The 15,984-nt window shown below is 37.6% G+C and overlaps 4 protein-coding genes and 3 long non-coding RNA genes across 8 annotated transcripts; 2 read left to right on the top strand and 5 right to left on the bottom strand.

Moving 5' to 3' along the window:
• Window positions 1-2,153: 2,153 nt before the first annotated feature.
• Window positions 2,154-2,826, bottom strand: LOC130686946 (uncharacterized). Its single transcript, XM_059494131.1, has 5 exons — window positions 2,647-2,826; window positions 2,501-2,579; window positions 2,362-2,435; window positions 2,239-2,298; window positions 2,154-2,186 (listed from the first exon to the last, which is right to left on the bottom strand). Exons 1-5 carry the CDS (start codon window positions 2,728-2,730, stop codon window positions 2,154-2,156), a joined length of 330 nt encoding a protein of 109 aa, XP_059350114.1. The 5' UTR covers window positions 2,731-2,826.
• A 1,450-nt stretch (window positions 2,827-4,276) lies between these two features.
• LOC130686508 (uncharacterized) lies at window positions 4,277-4,927 on the top strand. The gene is made up of 3 exons (XR_008999890.2): window positions 4,277-4,340; window positions 4,496-4,567; window positions 4,647-4,927. It is a non-coding gene; the product is annotated as an uncharacterized LOC130686508 (long non-coding RNA).
• Window positions 4,928-7,004: 2,077 nt separating this feature from the next.
• On the bottom strand, window positions 7,005-8,335 carry LOC130686513 (uncharacterized). The gene is made up of 5 exons (XR_008999898.2): window positions 7,991-8,335; window positions 7,655-7,798; window positions 7,416-7,545; window positions 7,253-7,350; window positions 7,005-7,152 (listed from the first exon to the last, which is right to left on the bottom strand). It is a non-coding gene; the product is annotated as an uncharacterized LOC130686513 (long non-coding RNA).
• Window positions 8,336-10,699: 2,364 nt separating this feature from the next.
• Window positions 10,700-11,981, bottom strand: LOC130686479 (vacuolar protein sorting-associated protein 37B-like). Of its 2 annotated transcripts, none has more exons than XM_057509620.2 (3): window positions 11,834-11,981; window positions 11,629-11,772; window positions 10,700-11,553 (listed from the first exon to the last, which is right to left on the bottom strand). In XM_057509620.2, the coding sequence occupies exons 1-3, from the start codon at window positions 11,864-11,866 to the stop codon at window positions 10,951-10,953; spliced, it is 780 nt and encodes a 259-aa protein (XP_057365603.1). In that variant the 5' UTR covers window positions 11,867-11,981; the 3' UTR covers window positions 10,700-10,950. The 2 variants fall into 2 exon arrangements, with proteins under 2 accessions (XP_057365603.1, XP_057365604.1); XM_057509621.2 differs by having other exon boundaries at window positions 11,629-11,747; window positions 11,834-11,935.
• A 596-nt stretch (window positions 11,982-12,577) lies between these two features.
• Window positions 12,578-14,453, bottom strand: LOC130686468 (paramyosin-like). Its single transcript, XM_057509606.2, has 3 exons — window positions 13,987-14,453; window positions 13,737-13,886; window positions 12,578-13,669 (listed from the first exon to the last, which is right to left on the bottom strand). The coding sequence occupies exons 1-3, from the start codon at window positions 14,451-14,453 to the stop codon at window positions 12,925-12,927; spliced, it is 1,362 nt and encodes a 453-aa protein (XP_057365589.1). The 3' UTR covers window positions 12,578-12,924.
• On the top strand, window positions 12,658-15,254 carry LOC132088591 (uncharacterized). Its single transcript, XR_009422093.1, has 2 exons — window positions 12,658-12,707; window positions 13,995-15,254. It is a non-coding gene; the product is annotated as an uncharacterized LOC132088591 (long non-coding RNA).
• Window positions 15,062-15,918, bottom strand: LOC130686497 (selenoprotein M-like). Its single transcript, XM_057509640.2, has 3 exons — window positions 15,713-15,918; window positions 15,567-15,637; window positions 15,062-15,484 (listed from the first exon to the last, which is right to left on the bottom strand). The coding sequence occupies exons 1-3, from the start codon at window positions 15,815-15,817 to the stop codon at window positions 15,265-15,267; spliced, it is 396 nt and encodes a 131-aa protein (XP_057365623.1). The 5' UTR covers window positions 15,818-15,918; the 3' UTR covers window positions 15,062-15,264.
• Between the last annotated feature and the right edge of the window lie 66 nt (window positions 15,919-15,984).

The following is a 15,984-nucleotide window of genomic DNA, read 5'->3' as shown; positions in this document are numbered from 1 at the left end:
CTCAAGGTATAAAACCTTGAAATTGTAAGTGACTATAGCTCAATGGTTGAGCATCGGCAAGCTACGCCGAATATTAGGGTTCAATACCACAGAGTTACGGAAAATTCAATGGTTGTCAAATTGTGTATAGTTGTTGTATGTAGTGTCAATTGTGTAAATGTTTCAGTTATAATAAATTGTGTAAAATGAATATGTATATGTTTCCCTGGTGATAAAAATACAGACTATAAACGAAAACTTAAATCGGTACTTCTAATATACACGAGGTTAAATCACAATATAATCGTCATTACATTAAAACTTACTAACCTTTCGCTAATCAAACGCTAGGAAAAAGGAGACAACAAAACACAACACATACAACATTACAGACAGCAGAAAAAATAAAAAAACAATAAATTCAACGAGGGAAAAACCCCACAAAATTTACAAGTACCATATATAAGAACTTAAGCTTTTATCACCCAGTTTTTCTATGAAGAGTTTCTTTTGCACAAGACAGTGTACATTTGTTAACGTCACACAGTTTCATTTGTTGCAAGATAAGTTTAATTTTTTTTACTGATATTACAACATTACATTTTGACAGAGTTATGCAATGTTAAACCTTAGTACAAGGTTTGCCACAGTTTAACAACTTTCTGCAATGTCACGGATAAGATTTAGCAGCTTCATGTGAAACATGTTTAACAGCGTTGTAAAACATCTAATTTCTTTAGTAAAACCGCCCGGCTTGGATCACAATTTGTGTAGCGAGTAATGAGCTGTTTTTTATTAACTCCATGTTCATTTTTATCGGACACGAAACCCGAACACAAGCGATGATTTGTTTTGAAGGCGATTAGTATTCATACAATTACATCAATATAGTATTAAGCGTCATTACTATTAACGTTCGGCATATATTTAATTTGTAATCCATTTTCAATAAGCTAAACATCTAAATAACAACATCTAAATAAATAATCGTTAACATGAAATTGTCAAATATGTACCGATATCCTTGGTTTGCATAACTTTCTTCACTGCACTAAAAAAACTGAGGTGAGAACTCGTGTGCAGACGTTTGTGAGACAGCGTTGCAACACATCCGTTGAGGAAAACTGTGAGACCAATCAGCCCCACAAACCCGTATCGCTCGAACCGATTTCTTGTTCAGCGGGTTTTTCATTCTTGCCTATGCGACAGGTCGGAACGGTTGCTGCCCCATCACGTTTTGTCGGGTTGTCAAATCGGGGTTTACAACCCGATCGCACGCGATTTATATATTACTCAAGTCAAGAAACCATACTCAAAAGAGTATGCTGACATAAAATAGATTTATTTTGTTTTACTTTTTATTTTAGAAGTAGCAAGTGTTAGTAAACCTGCACCAACTAAATCCTTGGCCTGAAACCAATGTGAGCAGGCCTACATTACCTGATACGCTAACCCCAACCCGGTGCAAAAAAGCAAACAAACCGTGAGTGAACCGTGGGGTACAGGTGTAGTGAATTTGCGTGCTCAGTCAAAGTTAAAACTAAGCCGTCATGCATAAGGAAAAACAAAGGTAAGGAATATAGGACAAGAGCAACATACTTGTAAAACACACGAGTAACATGGAATAAAGTAGAAAAATGCCAATTAGGCAATACTCAACCGTACCATCTTTTTTTCCCCATCGACCTAATGGGCGTGTACGACGGGATGGGCAGCGATTTCCGTTGCTCCAACGACACCCTACGACGTCCAGTGATCCTATTCGACAACGACGGAGCCCTCCTAAATACATAAAAAAAAAAACATGATTAGGCAAATAAACATGTAAAGAAATATACCTGAAACATCCATTGCGATAACCTCGTTGCTCCAGCGGCGATCCTCGATATCCAGCATCCTCTCAGATGGTGGTAAGGCCCTCCTAAATACATAACAAGATGAGATCATAGTGTAAAACGTATAACTTTGAATGAAATACTTGACGATTTTGGGTGACGATACTGGTGCCTCCTACGGCAAACCATGCTGGCCAGTGATCCTCTTCGGCGATGATGCCGCCCTCGTAAACACATAAAAAACAAAATAAATGAGTGGTGTAAGACTTAAGAATTTCAATGAAATACTTGACAATGTTGGGCGACGATCCTGGTAGCTCCGACGGCGAACCTCGTAGTCTAGTAATCCTCTTCGGCGATGATGGAACCCTCCTAATTACAAAACAAAAACATGAATACACAATTATACGAGTAAATGATATACCTGAAACATCCACGGCGACGATATCGATGCTCCAGCGTCCTTTTTGGTGGTGGTGAAGCCCTCTTCGAAGCCCAAAAAACACGATTAAACACTTAGCGTTAATTTTTTAAAAACCCACAATACCCATGCCGACAATGTCGTTGCTACAGCGTCGAATCTCGATGTCCAGCATCGTCTCTTATGATGGTGCGGCCCTCCTAAATACATAAAAACAAAATGAGATCATAATGTAAAACTTATAACTTTGAATTAAATACTTGACCATTTTGGGCGATTATCCTGGTGAACCCGACGGCGAAACACGTTGTCCAATGGTCCTCCTCGGCGATGATGGCGCCCTCCTAAATACATAAAAACAAAATAAATTAATGGTTAATGAATTGACAGTAAAAATTTTCGATAAAATACGTGACAATTTTGAGCGACGATCCTGGTGGCTCCAACGGCGTACTTCGTTGTCCAGTTACCCTCTTCGGTGATGATGTGGGCCATCCTAAATACATTTAAAAAACATGTTTAGACACTTAAACGTGTAAAACATATACCTTAAATATCCATTGCGACGATCTTGTTACTCCAGCGGCGATCCACGATGTCCAGCATCCTCTTCGATGATGGTGAGGCCCTCCTAAATACATAAAAACAAAATAAATCATAGATCACAACCTAAGACTTTCAATTAAATACTTCACAATTTTGGGCGATAATTCCAGGAGGCTTCGAAAGCGAACCTCGTTGTCGAGTGGCCCACCTCGGAGATGATGTGGACCGTCCGAAATACATAAAGAAACACGATTAAACACTTTAAATTGTGAAAGTAATACCTGGCAATCCTTGGCAGCTCCAGTGGTTATCCCCGACGTCCAGTAATCCTCATCGGTAGCGTTGCCAACCCTCTTATACACAAATTACTACATAGAATAGTAATGCACTTCAATTTTTTGAATACCTTGTAATTTTGGACTAGAATCCTGGTGATGACCTTCGTTGTCCAAAGGTCCTCTTCAGTGGAGCTATGGCCTTCCTAGGCACATAAAATTTAAAGAAAAAATCATGATGAGATACCGAGTTTTTAAATATATACCTCAGAATCCTGGGCGGTATTCCAATGGCTGCGACGGCGATCTTCGTTGCCCTTCAGCCCCAGAGATTACCCTGCTGATTGTACAGAAACGAGAAAAAAAAAATTTTTTTTACATTTGAACAGCAACAAATTTCATCTTAATTTTAACAGACATCAGGTACACGAATTACAGTTACATGGAGAAAAATTTTTTTTTTAAAAATTGGCCGGATTGGCGGTTCATGTGTAAATTGTGTTAAGAAGTTGAAATGTACAATTGTTTGTAAGAAAAAAAATGGTTAGCGAACGACCACTACGGTTAATAATTGCATAAAACAGTGAAAGAAAATGGCTGAGATAGTGTTGTGCAAAGGTAACGAATTGAGGTGGACTACGCTTACGCCTTACTCTTAACTTAACTTTAGGCCTACTTATCCTTAACTTAATCTATTTCATCTAGACTTATACTACCCAACTAATCAAGGCCAGTGCAGAGGCTAACCCAGGTGCTGATGCAGTGCGTTATTGATGAATCTACAATTTGCGAAAGCTAAGAGCACGTGCGAAAGTTCTAAGAATATTTAGACGTGGATTGCAAGCAACAAATCTACACTAGTGCACAGCGTGCAGGTGAAAGAGCTACTGAGCTTCTAGCTTCTTTTTTTTTCCTTCCTCCCCCCTTCCCTCTCCTTTTTGTGTATGCCCGAGGTTCTTCGTCTGTTTTAGGCACTTGGAAACAAACAAAAAAAAAAAAAAAAAAAAAAAAAAGAAAAGAAAATCAAAGTAACCTAAGGTCAATCGATGGGGAATGGCTATAACCTCGGGCTCACCTGGAAATAAAAATTTGTCCTTCAACCTATCGACCTTCAGAATTAGGTCCCTCTACCCTACGCTCTACTTCCGGGAAAGCAATAATGTGACACGTGTCTGCGAGTATTTAAGGCGTCGTCTAGACGATAGATGTTAACATTCGTTCGGAGTCTTGCCTCTACAGATGTACCACAACTATATCACCATCGACGATCGATTCGCTTATCAGGTAGGTTGAATTTATACTAAGTAGCTTCATTGTCTTCTTTAATTGTAGAAAGTTAGAGGATATCTCTACTTCAATTAAATTAGTTCTAAATCTATGTTAGTAAACTAATTCTTAATTAAATCAAACTGTTACCAATAGCATTCCATTTCTTTTAGGAACGACCCTTTCAATCCATGAGTAGATGCTGGCGTGTTTACTCTGGCTGCCTTTCAACTGCATCAAATGAGGTATTGAAATTTGTTAAGTACCACTAATTATTTAAAAAATTTATAGTACCATACTTTTTATGTTCGTTGCTACTCTTAGGCTTCATCACTGCTGGTATTCATCATATAGTCATGTCCTTTAATTCACATTACTAACCGGTTACTTCTGAATGTAAATAGAAATAATTAAACATTGAAAATCTTATTAATAAAGTTTAAATATGTATGTGTAATTCTTGTACCTGCAAAACACTATTTTAACATATTACCTGCATATGTGAATCTACTTGATATTTCAACTGTTCGAATTTGAATAGCTGTTAAATTATTTAATGTTACACTAAGCCAAAAAATAGTTCTGTTTACTAACAAATAAGCAAAGCAAAAAAAAACCCTATAATTTACAAAGTACAATTAAACAAAGTAAAAAGTACAATTATTTTAAATTTGGTAGGATAACAAACAATCATAATTGATATATAATGTACCTTACCATAAACAAATTAAAAAATAAATTTTCAATACTTCTATAATACAATAACTACGAAAAATTATGTATTAATGTTAATAATTACTTAAACCATATGATAGTATACAATACGTTTGGTACTACAATCTATATTATAAATTGTTGTTTTTTCGCAACAACAATTCCAAAGTATTTACTTACCATTTGAATATTATTACAATTTTGTAATATTACTATTATTTTACGTATCAATTGTTGAAACTGATGATAGTTTTCAATCAATGTGTTTGTGATTCTGGTCAGCCTGTAGTAAAACATGGTACTCCTACCATAATAGAACCCCTTCTCAGTGACATATTCTGCATATGAACAGCATTAGCTACTCCAATGCCAGCCATATAGAGTGTCATGTCAATTGAGTAAATCTAGATAAGTGATAGTTTATACAGAAATGTATACAAAACATACAATTACCATGACTCCTTTTGTTTGGAATTGAAAGGCTGTTCAACTGCTGGTTATCAAAGTCACGGTGTTGGTGACAAAGTTATTATCTCAGAAATAATCTACAGATAAAAACTAGACGCAATATCTGTGTCCCCACAGAGGGATGTTTAATCGTCCAACCAGCCAGATGTCTTGACGTTAAAATTCCAATGTGTTCTGTTCCAGCTACATTCAGCGGCTAAAATGACAAAACTTAAAGCAATAAAAATGGAAAGGTATTGTATAAAGGAATGGCTCTCATGACCTGCAACCACCATTCTTTACACATCCATACAGCTACCTAAAAAAAAATAAAAATTGCACTTGAAAATGATATGGGAAGTTTTAACAAAAACAAAAACGCAAAACAAAAGGTTACTAACATAGTTTCCGTACAATGATGAGGCAAAAAAGAGATGAAATGATACGTGTGTTTCAGCTATTCGCCTCGGCTTCAACAGGAGTAACACTGAAAGATGCTTAAGCATTTTCGCGAACAGAGTTTCGTCGAGCAGACGATTTTTTGGAAGGCAATGAAAGTCTGGGCAATAACGTAAATGATTCTGACATCCAACAGCATTGCTAATAGCTTTGGATGACGCTACAAAAATCAGTCCTTCACCCACACTTTCAACAACTTCATGCAAGACGCCTTTTCCTCGGGGTATTTACGTCGAAAGTGTCAAACTGTTAAAGGAAAAATGGGAAAGCAAGAAACTGGGCGATTGCAAGCTGCACATACCTTTACGTTGAATCACACATGGACCAAGAACTGCCCACAACTTCAACAATAATCTCGAAATACTCGCTTTTCGCTCGAGTTACGATGTTGTCAAACGTATCACACGCGCACGTACACACACTTCGGATTTCGTCTGCTGCTGGTGGGTGCTTGTCGCCGATACAAACGTTCCAGCTGTGGCGATTTGGCACTGGATACATCAATCCTTCAACGCTGTGGTAAACAGGGCAGGGCGTCCTTTGGCTCGCCAATCTTTCAGTCGCAACGCCTGAAATTCCTGGAACAAAATCTCACCCACCCACATGTGATGCAACTATATGTTAGTGTGTTAAAAATGAGTTCGGAATGTATGTTTGGAAAAACTACTTCCAACTGTAATAAAACTGTTACCCATTGCATACCATTTGTTAGATTTGCCAATCTGTTTTTTGTGAGTACCTGACGAAAAGTTTACACCAAGTGGCTTCCAAACTGCATCAGAAAAACTGAAATAAATTATATTCCACTAAATAAAAAGCTGAATTAAATTATAACTAAATTTATAAAACAAATAATAGTAGCATACTAAATGTTAGCTTTGTGAAGGGTAATCACTGTTGTGAATGTTTGTCACATTACTCTGGTACTTCTGCATGGAAACACAAATTATTCTTGGAAATCATGTTAATTTGGTATCAAGCATAATCAAAATTTATCAAATTGATGAATATAATTTAACTTGTATCCGGGTAATAATATTATTACTAAAATATTTGGTTACCTACATGCCCATTCCACACAACTACCTATGACAAAACAACGATGACAAGGTATTTTTTGCGAATACAGGTTCTCAGCACGAAGCAGACAATTTCGACAGGGAACGATGTGCAATAAAATTCCGAAACTGGGCACCAGCAGAGTTAATAACTATATGACGGTATAAAAACGACGGTAAAAGACAACGGTATCGAAAGAAATCTGCCATAATATGCCATGCTAATAAGCCATGCTGCACAATCTTTCTTACCCGTGATTTTCTTGTTCTTAATCACACTCGCTTCTGATAAGTTTAACGTCAAACCCGAATGTTCCACAAAGTCAACGAGATAACTTTGATCAACACTTCTGTAAAAGAAAAAAATTTAAATTCATCCTATAAGAAAAAATTCCTGTAACATTGCTTGCCTTACATCTTATCTAATTGTCCGTTAATGCCATTAGTAAAGTAAGGATCAATGTGATATGAATGTGGTAAGTGCTAGGCCACATCTTACAGATACATCAGCAGCTGTGTTTTGATATCCCAAGTATCCACTATTCCTGTGCAACAGATAAAGAAATTAATTTATCAAGCATCAGATAACCAGCCCTGTCTTCGAGCTAGACAATATGGGCCGAAATTCCAATGGAAGAATGCTGTTAAGATAACCTGCACGTAATTGCAGCAAATGGCTCGTTTTTCTGCAACCATTACAGCCCTTTATTAGATCCCCTCAGTATTGACCTAGGATCACTGAGAGGACACACACAGCATCCTTGGTATGAAGATCACCCCCCATGATAGTTCACTTTCCTACAATGCAAATGAAAGAAAACTATTATGGCATAATCAAAGGAAAAATCAACAGTAATAAAGAAAAACTAATAATGAATAAACGGTAGAAGTTAGAGTTGAAAAATTCATCTGATGAAAGAATTCTCACTAAACTCACTAAAATAAAATCATGGTGTTACTGATAAATTTCAGAGAAGATTGTTTCCATACCTTCCCCTTCACAATGGATGAAAGCCCATCTTGATATTTACAGGCGATTGCATATCTTCAGTTAGATAGTCACTGTTCTCATGAGCACGAGCACAGCAGGAGTACTAGGCTTCTTTTTGGACAACATAATGCCAGGTTATGTAATGAAGCCACATTGCATACCTAGAAAAACCTATTTGGGTTCAAGACAAAAATTTCCTTAAAAGTATGGATGAAGAGAAAGGCTTGGCTAAGCGACTAGCTCATCCAGATCCAAAGATGGAAATCAGCAATGAAAAATCAGGTCAAGAGTTGACACAGTACACTTATGACATCCCAATCACTCCATGGTTGAAAAGGTTCTTAGTCACTACACTCAACACACTGTTTCCTAAAAGATTGGTTTCACACTTTTTTGAAGTACAATATTAAAAACTTGGTTGCTTACTTGCTGTTTCTGCCATCCTATCAGCCAGACTTATAGAATAGGAAGACCAGAAGTTGGCGTGGAAAGTCCTAAGGTACAAATTGGAAAACAGCAGCACTTTGAATGTCCTTAGCTCAATTACCAACAGCTTGATGACAAAACCATTCATCAAAGTTTCTCCTATTTCAGCAACTGATTGGTAACATGTAGCTTCTCCATCAGAGTTCTTCATCGTGCAACAGTATGCATAATATGCAACAACATGTATAATATATGTAATTACCTTATTAATTGTTTTTTCTTGCATGACCTCCATGGAGTTTCAAATACTTGAAAAGATGAGCAGTGTATCCTTCCAATATCCACATGAGCGATCTAACATGCCCCTAAACTTGTCTAAGTTGTCTGTTCTTTTTCAACAAGTTGGTGGTTTTTAGCCTTTTCGTCACTGAGCCTTCCTTCTTGGCAAACCATCATTATTAAAAAAGAAACACATAAATCTTTCAGTCTTTTTACCAACTTTAGATTTTGTAAACAAGGAATTTTTAAGACGACTATCCTTACATGGTTGATCGGCGAGAATGATTGGCTTGACTATGTGCTCCTCTTGGACAACACCCTGTGTGCTGTTCGTTCCTAATTGGATTTGTAAATTTCATTCGAGACATGCGTATTTTAAGCCAAATTTGAAATTTGGCCAATAGTAATGAGGGCTATAGCCTTCTCATTTTGACGAAAATCATTATAAAGCGACATCTCTCAGAATTCAGTAAAACAAACACACCATAGGCTCAAAATCGAACACTGATTTTAACTGGCAGATGATTTTTTCCGTAACCTATGAAGTTTTCGAATTGTTTAGCCAGAGTCATAGAAACCTGGTTGCTCCACGGTGTGTGTAAATGCTACAAGGGTTTGCGGGGACTTGTGGTCGAATTCTGGCAGTTTTATAGCGAACCTAGCGGTTTTGGTTGAGTACTACGCGGTCCCAACCAAATGGAATCAGTAGCCGTAGAACACCCCTCCAGCGTTTGTACTTAGAGTAGTCGGATGGCCAAGTCAAGCGTGTCTTTCAAGCATGGCCTACTATAATAACGTCCTGTCAGCGCGCAATACTTCTTGCGCAAAAAAGTTAATTGACAGAGGCGTAATAGATATGATACTAATATAAAATTACGTAATATAAAATTTTAATACAGAATTGAAATGAGTGGAAAAACAGTGGAAAGTGGAACCTAGCGCAGCGTGTGGTCAGCATACGTTAGGAAATGGAAAAAAGATAATCCAGCTACTGGATTCGAACTCGATCGTAGGTGCTATCCACTAGACCCAACAACTGATATTTAATGTCGTATCCCTTATGATTTTATTGCAGGATGGCAGGATATCTCTAATTCTAGTCAACAGATGGCTCTCCGACGCTGCCAGCTCCGCCCACAAAGGGGCGGAAATTTCGACCACAAGTCCCCGCAAATCCTTGTGGCATTTACACACACCGTGGAGCAACCAGGTTTCTATGACTCTGGTTTAGCTGATCACGTCGTCGTAATAGAATTTTTACTGTCTATTATTTACTGTTTAGTCCCTTCTTCAAATTGTATCGAGCAGACGAAAGTGTTTCGTAACAAGTCGACATGCAAAACAAATAATAAATATTGGCTTACTTAAATTAAATGTTTTCAACTTCGTCTGGGGTAAATTCTGGAAAGTAATGTAACAGAATGTGCAATTTAACTTTTTTTCCGTAACCGTAGTAGGTGATCATGTTTGCTTGCTACCTTGGTTGTTGGATCGTCAAAAGTTCCATAAACAATACATTCGCTCTCTGGGTTAGGCCTTCACGCAGGTTTCTATCTTCGAAAAAAACTCGACCTCCAGCAAATCACTACGAAATTCTGGGATTGACCTCTAAATCTACACAAGCAGAAATCAAAGCTTCGTTTTATAAGTTGTCGAAAGTTTTCCATCCAGATGTGAGTGACCAGAGTGAAGAATCTGCTGTCAAATTTAGGCAGATCTCTACTGCTTATGAAATCCTTGGAAATCTAAAGCTTCGTAAAATGTACGATAAAGGACTTCTGCCACATGATGGTTTCATTCCCCATGGAGTTGATGTAGTGCATGAAGAAAGTGAAACACAGTCACCTTTTAAGAAGACTAGATCACAACCAGCTACAGGACGAACAACTGTTTACGACTATGACCAATGGTCTAGACTTCATTATGGGACTACATTGAATAGAAGAACTGTAGCCAAAGAGAGATGGCAGGCCAAATATGATGCAAGAATAAATGAAACTGAATTTAAAAAATCAGACAATGCTATTGCATTTGTTTTATTAAGCATCATGATTTTGGCTGGGCTCCACATGCTAGGAAAACCTAATTATGATGTAATAAAAGAAAATTACAAGAGGCCATAAAGTTTTTTGGTTTGTGTACAGTTGAACTCACTATTAATGTTTGTAGGCCTTTAAATACAAGACAAGAAAAAAGTGAAGACTGCTTCAAATATTGTAAACCTTGAATTACACTGTAGCAGGATGTTTCCAATTTACATCCTGGGGTCATATACATTACAATTTGGATAGATAGGGTAGGGCATACTAGAAGCATTGTTTGGGGGGAAGATTGGATAGGGAAGGTTTCCTGGAGCATTCTGGATAGGGTAAGGTGGAGGATTGGCACTTGAAGAATGAGTGACATAGCTTGGAAGAGGTGGGGCTGGCCTTATGTGGGTTGAAATGCCATGTTGATGAGCAGAATGCTTTTGTTTGGCAACAAGTTCTTTCATTTTATCAGCCTTGACTTTGCGTAGATGAGCCATCTTGCGTCTCTGTTGAAATTCCTCAACAAATGTATCAACATCCAAAGCTCTATCAAGAAATTTATCAGCCAGTTGTTCAGACTCTTCTTCAGCTTGTAGTGTGGCAGATTGAAGTAAACCAATTGCTGTGTCAAGTGTGATACTATCACCTTGCTCTTCCATCCGCTTTTCTTTTTCTTCTTGACTTCTTTCAAGCTGAGAGCCAATCTGATAGAGTTCAACTAATTTCTGCTTTCTAGAACTAATCTTAGGTTCCCAAGTTAAGTTGTATTCAGCTAAAGATTTGTTGCTTGCTAGTAGCATATCTTTTTCTCCTTCTTGTTGCTTGACCTAGAAAAGGTAAATGTAATCATTGTTCTGTTGAAATAAATAAAGAAAAAATGTAGTAACTAGCAATATAATTACCAACTGAGAATCGCGAATGATAAACTCTAAGCGGGCGTCTTCGTTTAAAAGTTCTTTCAGTTCAGATGAATTACAATGTTGCAGGAGTCCCATCACTGTGACCGTTCGAGGATCGTCCACTTCGATTAGCATTTTCGTAAATAGCTTATGATCAAATATATTAATTATTATAACAATAATGACGTAATCATTGAAATCAACTCACTTGTTTTTGTTGAACAGTGAACCCACCATACATACATCAACATGGCCTAACACCAATACAAAAGGGTTCCTGGTTGTGTCTCTCAGCGACAGCTGGGGGTTAAAATTTGCACTAGCCACTTTTTTACCCCTGTTTTGAAACGTGCTTAGAAAAACCATTTTTTCGTGCAAACGAATAAAAGAAAAATCCGGTTGGTGGCTTAAAACTACTCAACGGCTCCCGGTGTTCGCGAAATTCCTAATGGCCTTGGGAAAAAATACATGGCACAATAAAAAATGAACGCTGATTTCGATGAAATTATCGTGATTTCGATCGAAATTATTTTTTAAGCTAACGCTATCTACTGCGACAAATATAGACAACTAGGGTCCAGTTGTGTACTGTATCATTTCATCTAGATCTTTAGACAGAATCCCTATCTTGAAATTCGATTGAGTTTTAATTTTAGAGTTCGATTCTAATAGTTAAAAAGTTAATTTTAATATCGTTTTCGATAGCTTCGGGTAGTATCGGAAGTATCGTAAAAACTGCAACTTATTTTGCAGAATGCCTCTTGTAATCTTCTATCAATAACTTCCTTTGAGAAAATTACCTCTTCTGCAGCGAATGTCTTGAAAACAGTTTTAAGCATGTCCTAGAAAAAAAATTCGTAATTTTCAAAAGCCATTTTTTCCCCTGTCATATCCTATCAGACAAAAAGAATAATAAAAATAATAAAAAATAATAAAAAACGATACATCTAACTGTGGTTGTATACCTTTTGTTTTATTGTTAGATGTCGTGGATTGCAGTCATTCAGAATAAGCAAAGCGAATACGTGGTTGTCTTAGTCAAAGAAATTGCCAACACGCAGACAGACGATCACACTATAAAAGTGTCGAATCTACGCAGTTCCCAGACGCACAGAATACATTCCACACAATATTCGTATAAGCTAACTCTACAACAATGCCACTTTTTTTATATCATACTGATAGTTTATGGAGAGAGAATACACTATTACGATTACCGAGAATATGTGCGTCCAGCACGCAGTGAGCATGACGTTTCTACATACCTATTTTCTGATTCTATGCCTGTTCAGACAGTAACTACCGAAAAAGTTTCTTGGATTTGGGAACCCGATTGTCCGTTTGTGAAGAACGATTTTGGCTAGTTGTAGGCTTGATCTTCACTTCCTTGTCAGCAGAATTGGTTCCTTTTTTTACGGTGAGGGGACGAACAGCAGAAGTGGTCTTCTTATTTTTAGGTTTCGGTGGGTTCTTTTTACCCAATTCTTTTCCATCTTCAAATTCAGAGGGAGTATCTTCTGTATTTAAATCAGTTGCATCGGAGACGGCAAAACTTCTATTACGCATTATAGCAGACTTCCGCGCTACTAGGACGCCAAGAACAGCTTCTGTGGAACCTAATTCTCTGGATGTATCTCTCTCGTACTCGCTATTCGGACGTGCTTCTTCAGGAGCTATCTTGTTCCTTTCTATAGGAGCTCTTTTGACTTCCTTAGATACTTTACGTTTTGACTTCTTCCTTCTTCGACGCGCTCTAATGGTTCTAAAGAGAATGAAACGGTACCACCGCTGGATTTTGATAGCAGCTTTTTCGCGGATCTGCTCTTCTATTTGCCGTCGCAGCGCTTCTTCAGCTTCCTTTTGGCGTTGTTCCATGATTAAGTCGTAATCTATTGTCACGATTGCTAAGGCATCTTCTAACTCTTGAAGTTTTTTCCTTTCGAGTGAAACTTCACGTTTCAGATTATCTACTTCCTCTTGACGTTGGCGAATATCTTCGTTCATTTTAATAGTCATCGTTTCTACATCTTGCTTCCGCTCTTCACTAACAAACCATAAAATCAGAGTGATAAATAAATAAAAAAACAAACAATTGATATTTAGTAACTTACCAACATTTCGTTAACTGATTTTCCGTGATTGCATTCTCCTTCATAAGGTTGGCGAGCTGAGCGCTCAGGAGTTCAAAATGAAGTTTTTGTTCCTCGAGCGGTTTCTGATTTTTTGAATCCCATTCTTTCCTTGCCATTTCTCTGCATTCTCTAAAAAAATGAAAAGTAAATAACAATAAAATTGTTAATAAGTGAAATACACGTACGCACAATTCTGTCTTCAAACAAGTTTAAAAATTTTAAACTATACTTTGCCAGGCGAACACAGCTAGTCGTCCGTTCTTCCGTCTCTCGCAAACGGGTTTTCAGATCTTGAATCAGGTCAAGTCGAGATTGCAACTCTGATCTTTGCAAAGCTTCCTCGTGTTCTCGATCCACCTTTAGTTGGCGTAATCGGGTTTCCATTCTTTCTCGCTCTTCCCGGAGTCGTGGCAGCCTTGTCCGACATCCATCCACCGTTTGTCCCTTTGCAATCTCGTCCGCTATGTACTGAGCAAATCTGTTCACGGTATCCACCGTTTCGTCTATTGACTGATTACAGGTCGATATATCAGGTATTTCTTCGTTGTTCTTCCAAAGTGGGAAGCGTTCTTTAAGCCAGTGATAGAATCTCTCTTGCAATGGTTCATCACTGGGTTGTTTTGCTAATTGCAACACCACCTTAATATTGTTTTGCATGTCTTGTAAGATATTAATCAGAACCTGGCGATTATCCATATCGGCTTCTCTTGATTATAACAGCACTAAATACAGATAAGTATAGTTGATTTCATGTTTCCATGCCAACTAACCAACTCCTCGAGTTTGCGTGGTAAGCGTAGCGTAGGAACATAAAGTCATTCATGTGACAAAGAAACATTTTAAAATTTTTGTTCCATATAAAACATTACTTAGTACATTATGGCAATTACGAGGATCAGGATATTTAATCGTGACACTTACCTTCAACAAAACTCGTTCGCTAAAAGCATGCATGAGCTATAACAATGTACAGTCGTACAATTTGCATCAGCCATTCGACTAGAGGGGATGATTAGAATTCAGTCAAAAACCACCGACGTAAAACCTCATGTTCCACACGACGAAATGTGCATCGAAAGACGGAAGAACTGACCACAAAGTCGACATGTAAATAACAGCTGTGCACACATGCAGCGTCCTTCTAAGGAATTGTAAGCCTAGAATCAGTCACACACAACGACCAATTGTTTACTCGGAATATTCGAAAACAGAATAAGATATAAAATATTACCTCATACGTTGTCGGATCACTAATGAAAAATAATAACACGCACTTGTGTACGTTACCAATGCATTACAACTAGTTATTGTAGACAGCTTGATTGTGTTGTATTCAACAGCATCAAATTGTTTGGCCACAGCACAGAAACTGCACTGCCTCATCTGCTTGCATGCACCATTATTAAAGTTTAGCAATGCAAGCTTCATACAAGCCAATTGAAATTTGAGCTTTTAGAAAACAGCATACAAAAGCCATCAGATATTTTTACAAACAAATAGATTCAGCCTACAAATCCTCTTTTGGAAAGTAAGGACCATTCAATAAATGTTCAGGCACCTCATCAATTGTGTTTGACTTTTTAAAGAAGCCACGGCGCAAAAGGAAGTTGTTGCACTCCTCTCTTGAAAATTCTGAAATATCAACCTTCTCCACAACTTCATCGAATTCATTCAAAAGGAGAATAGAAGGAGATGCACCTGGAATGGACTTGAACAGCACATTGTGACTGTCAAACAAAAGCAGTTAAGGAAAACATCCTTATCATAGATACTTCACATTATAACTAAATTATTTCATCAAAAGGATACAATAACTCAACATCCTCGTAAATGAATTTCTTCACCTGAGGAAGTCTGTTCAGACGTCACCCACCACAGCTCTAAAAAGTAAAGGACATGTCAATCTTCATGTTTGGAATTATCATATTAATAATACATAAATTAGTAATGCTTACCTCAATTCTAGCCTTGACTACGTTAGTGCTTTGTAACTCATCAGCTAGTGCAATGTATGAAAAAAGAAATACACTTGCAACGAAACTCAGAGTAGGAGAACGCATGACTGAAACTGAGACAGTTTTTGTCACGACTTAGAAAGACGATTGCTTAAAATCTTTCTTATAGACTAGCATGGATCGGGGTTGGGAGCGGGACAGAGTCTTTTGGGCGAGTTACAAAAAGGACTCCAGGGTTTGCGACGTTTGGTTGCAGGTTTCCGACACTTGGA

Source organism: Daphnia carinata, chromosome 2, assembly GCF_022539665.2.
Source record: "Daphnia carinata strain CSIRO-1 chromosome 2, CSIRO_AGI_Dcar_HiC_V3, whole genome shotgun sequence".
Lineage (NCBI taxonomy): Eukaryota > Metazoa > Arthropoda > Branchiopoda > Diplostraca > Daphniidae > Daphnia > Daphnia carinata.
Note: the sequence above shows the minus strand (reverse complement) of the source record. Positions and strands in the feature narration are given on the sequence as shown.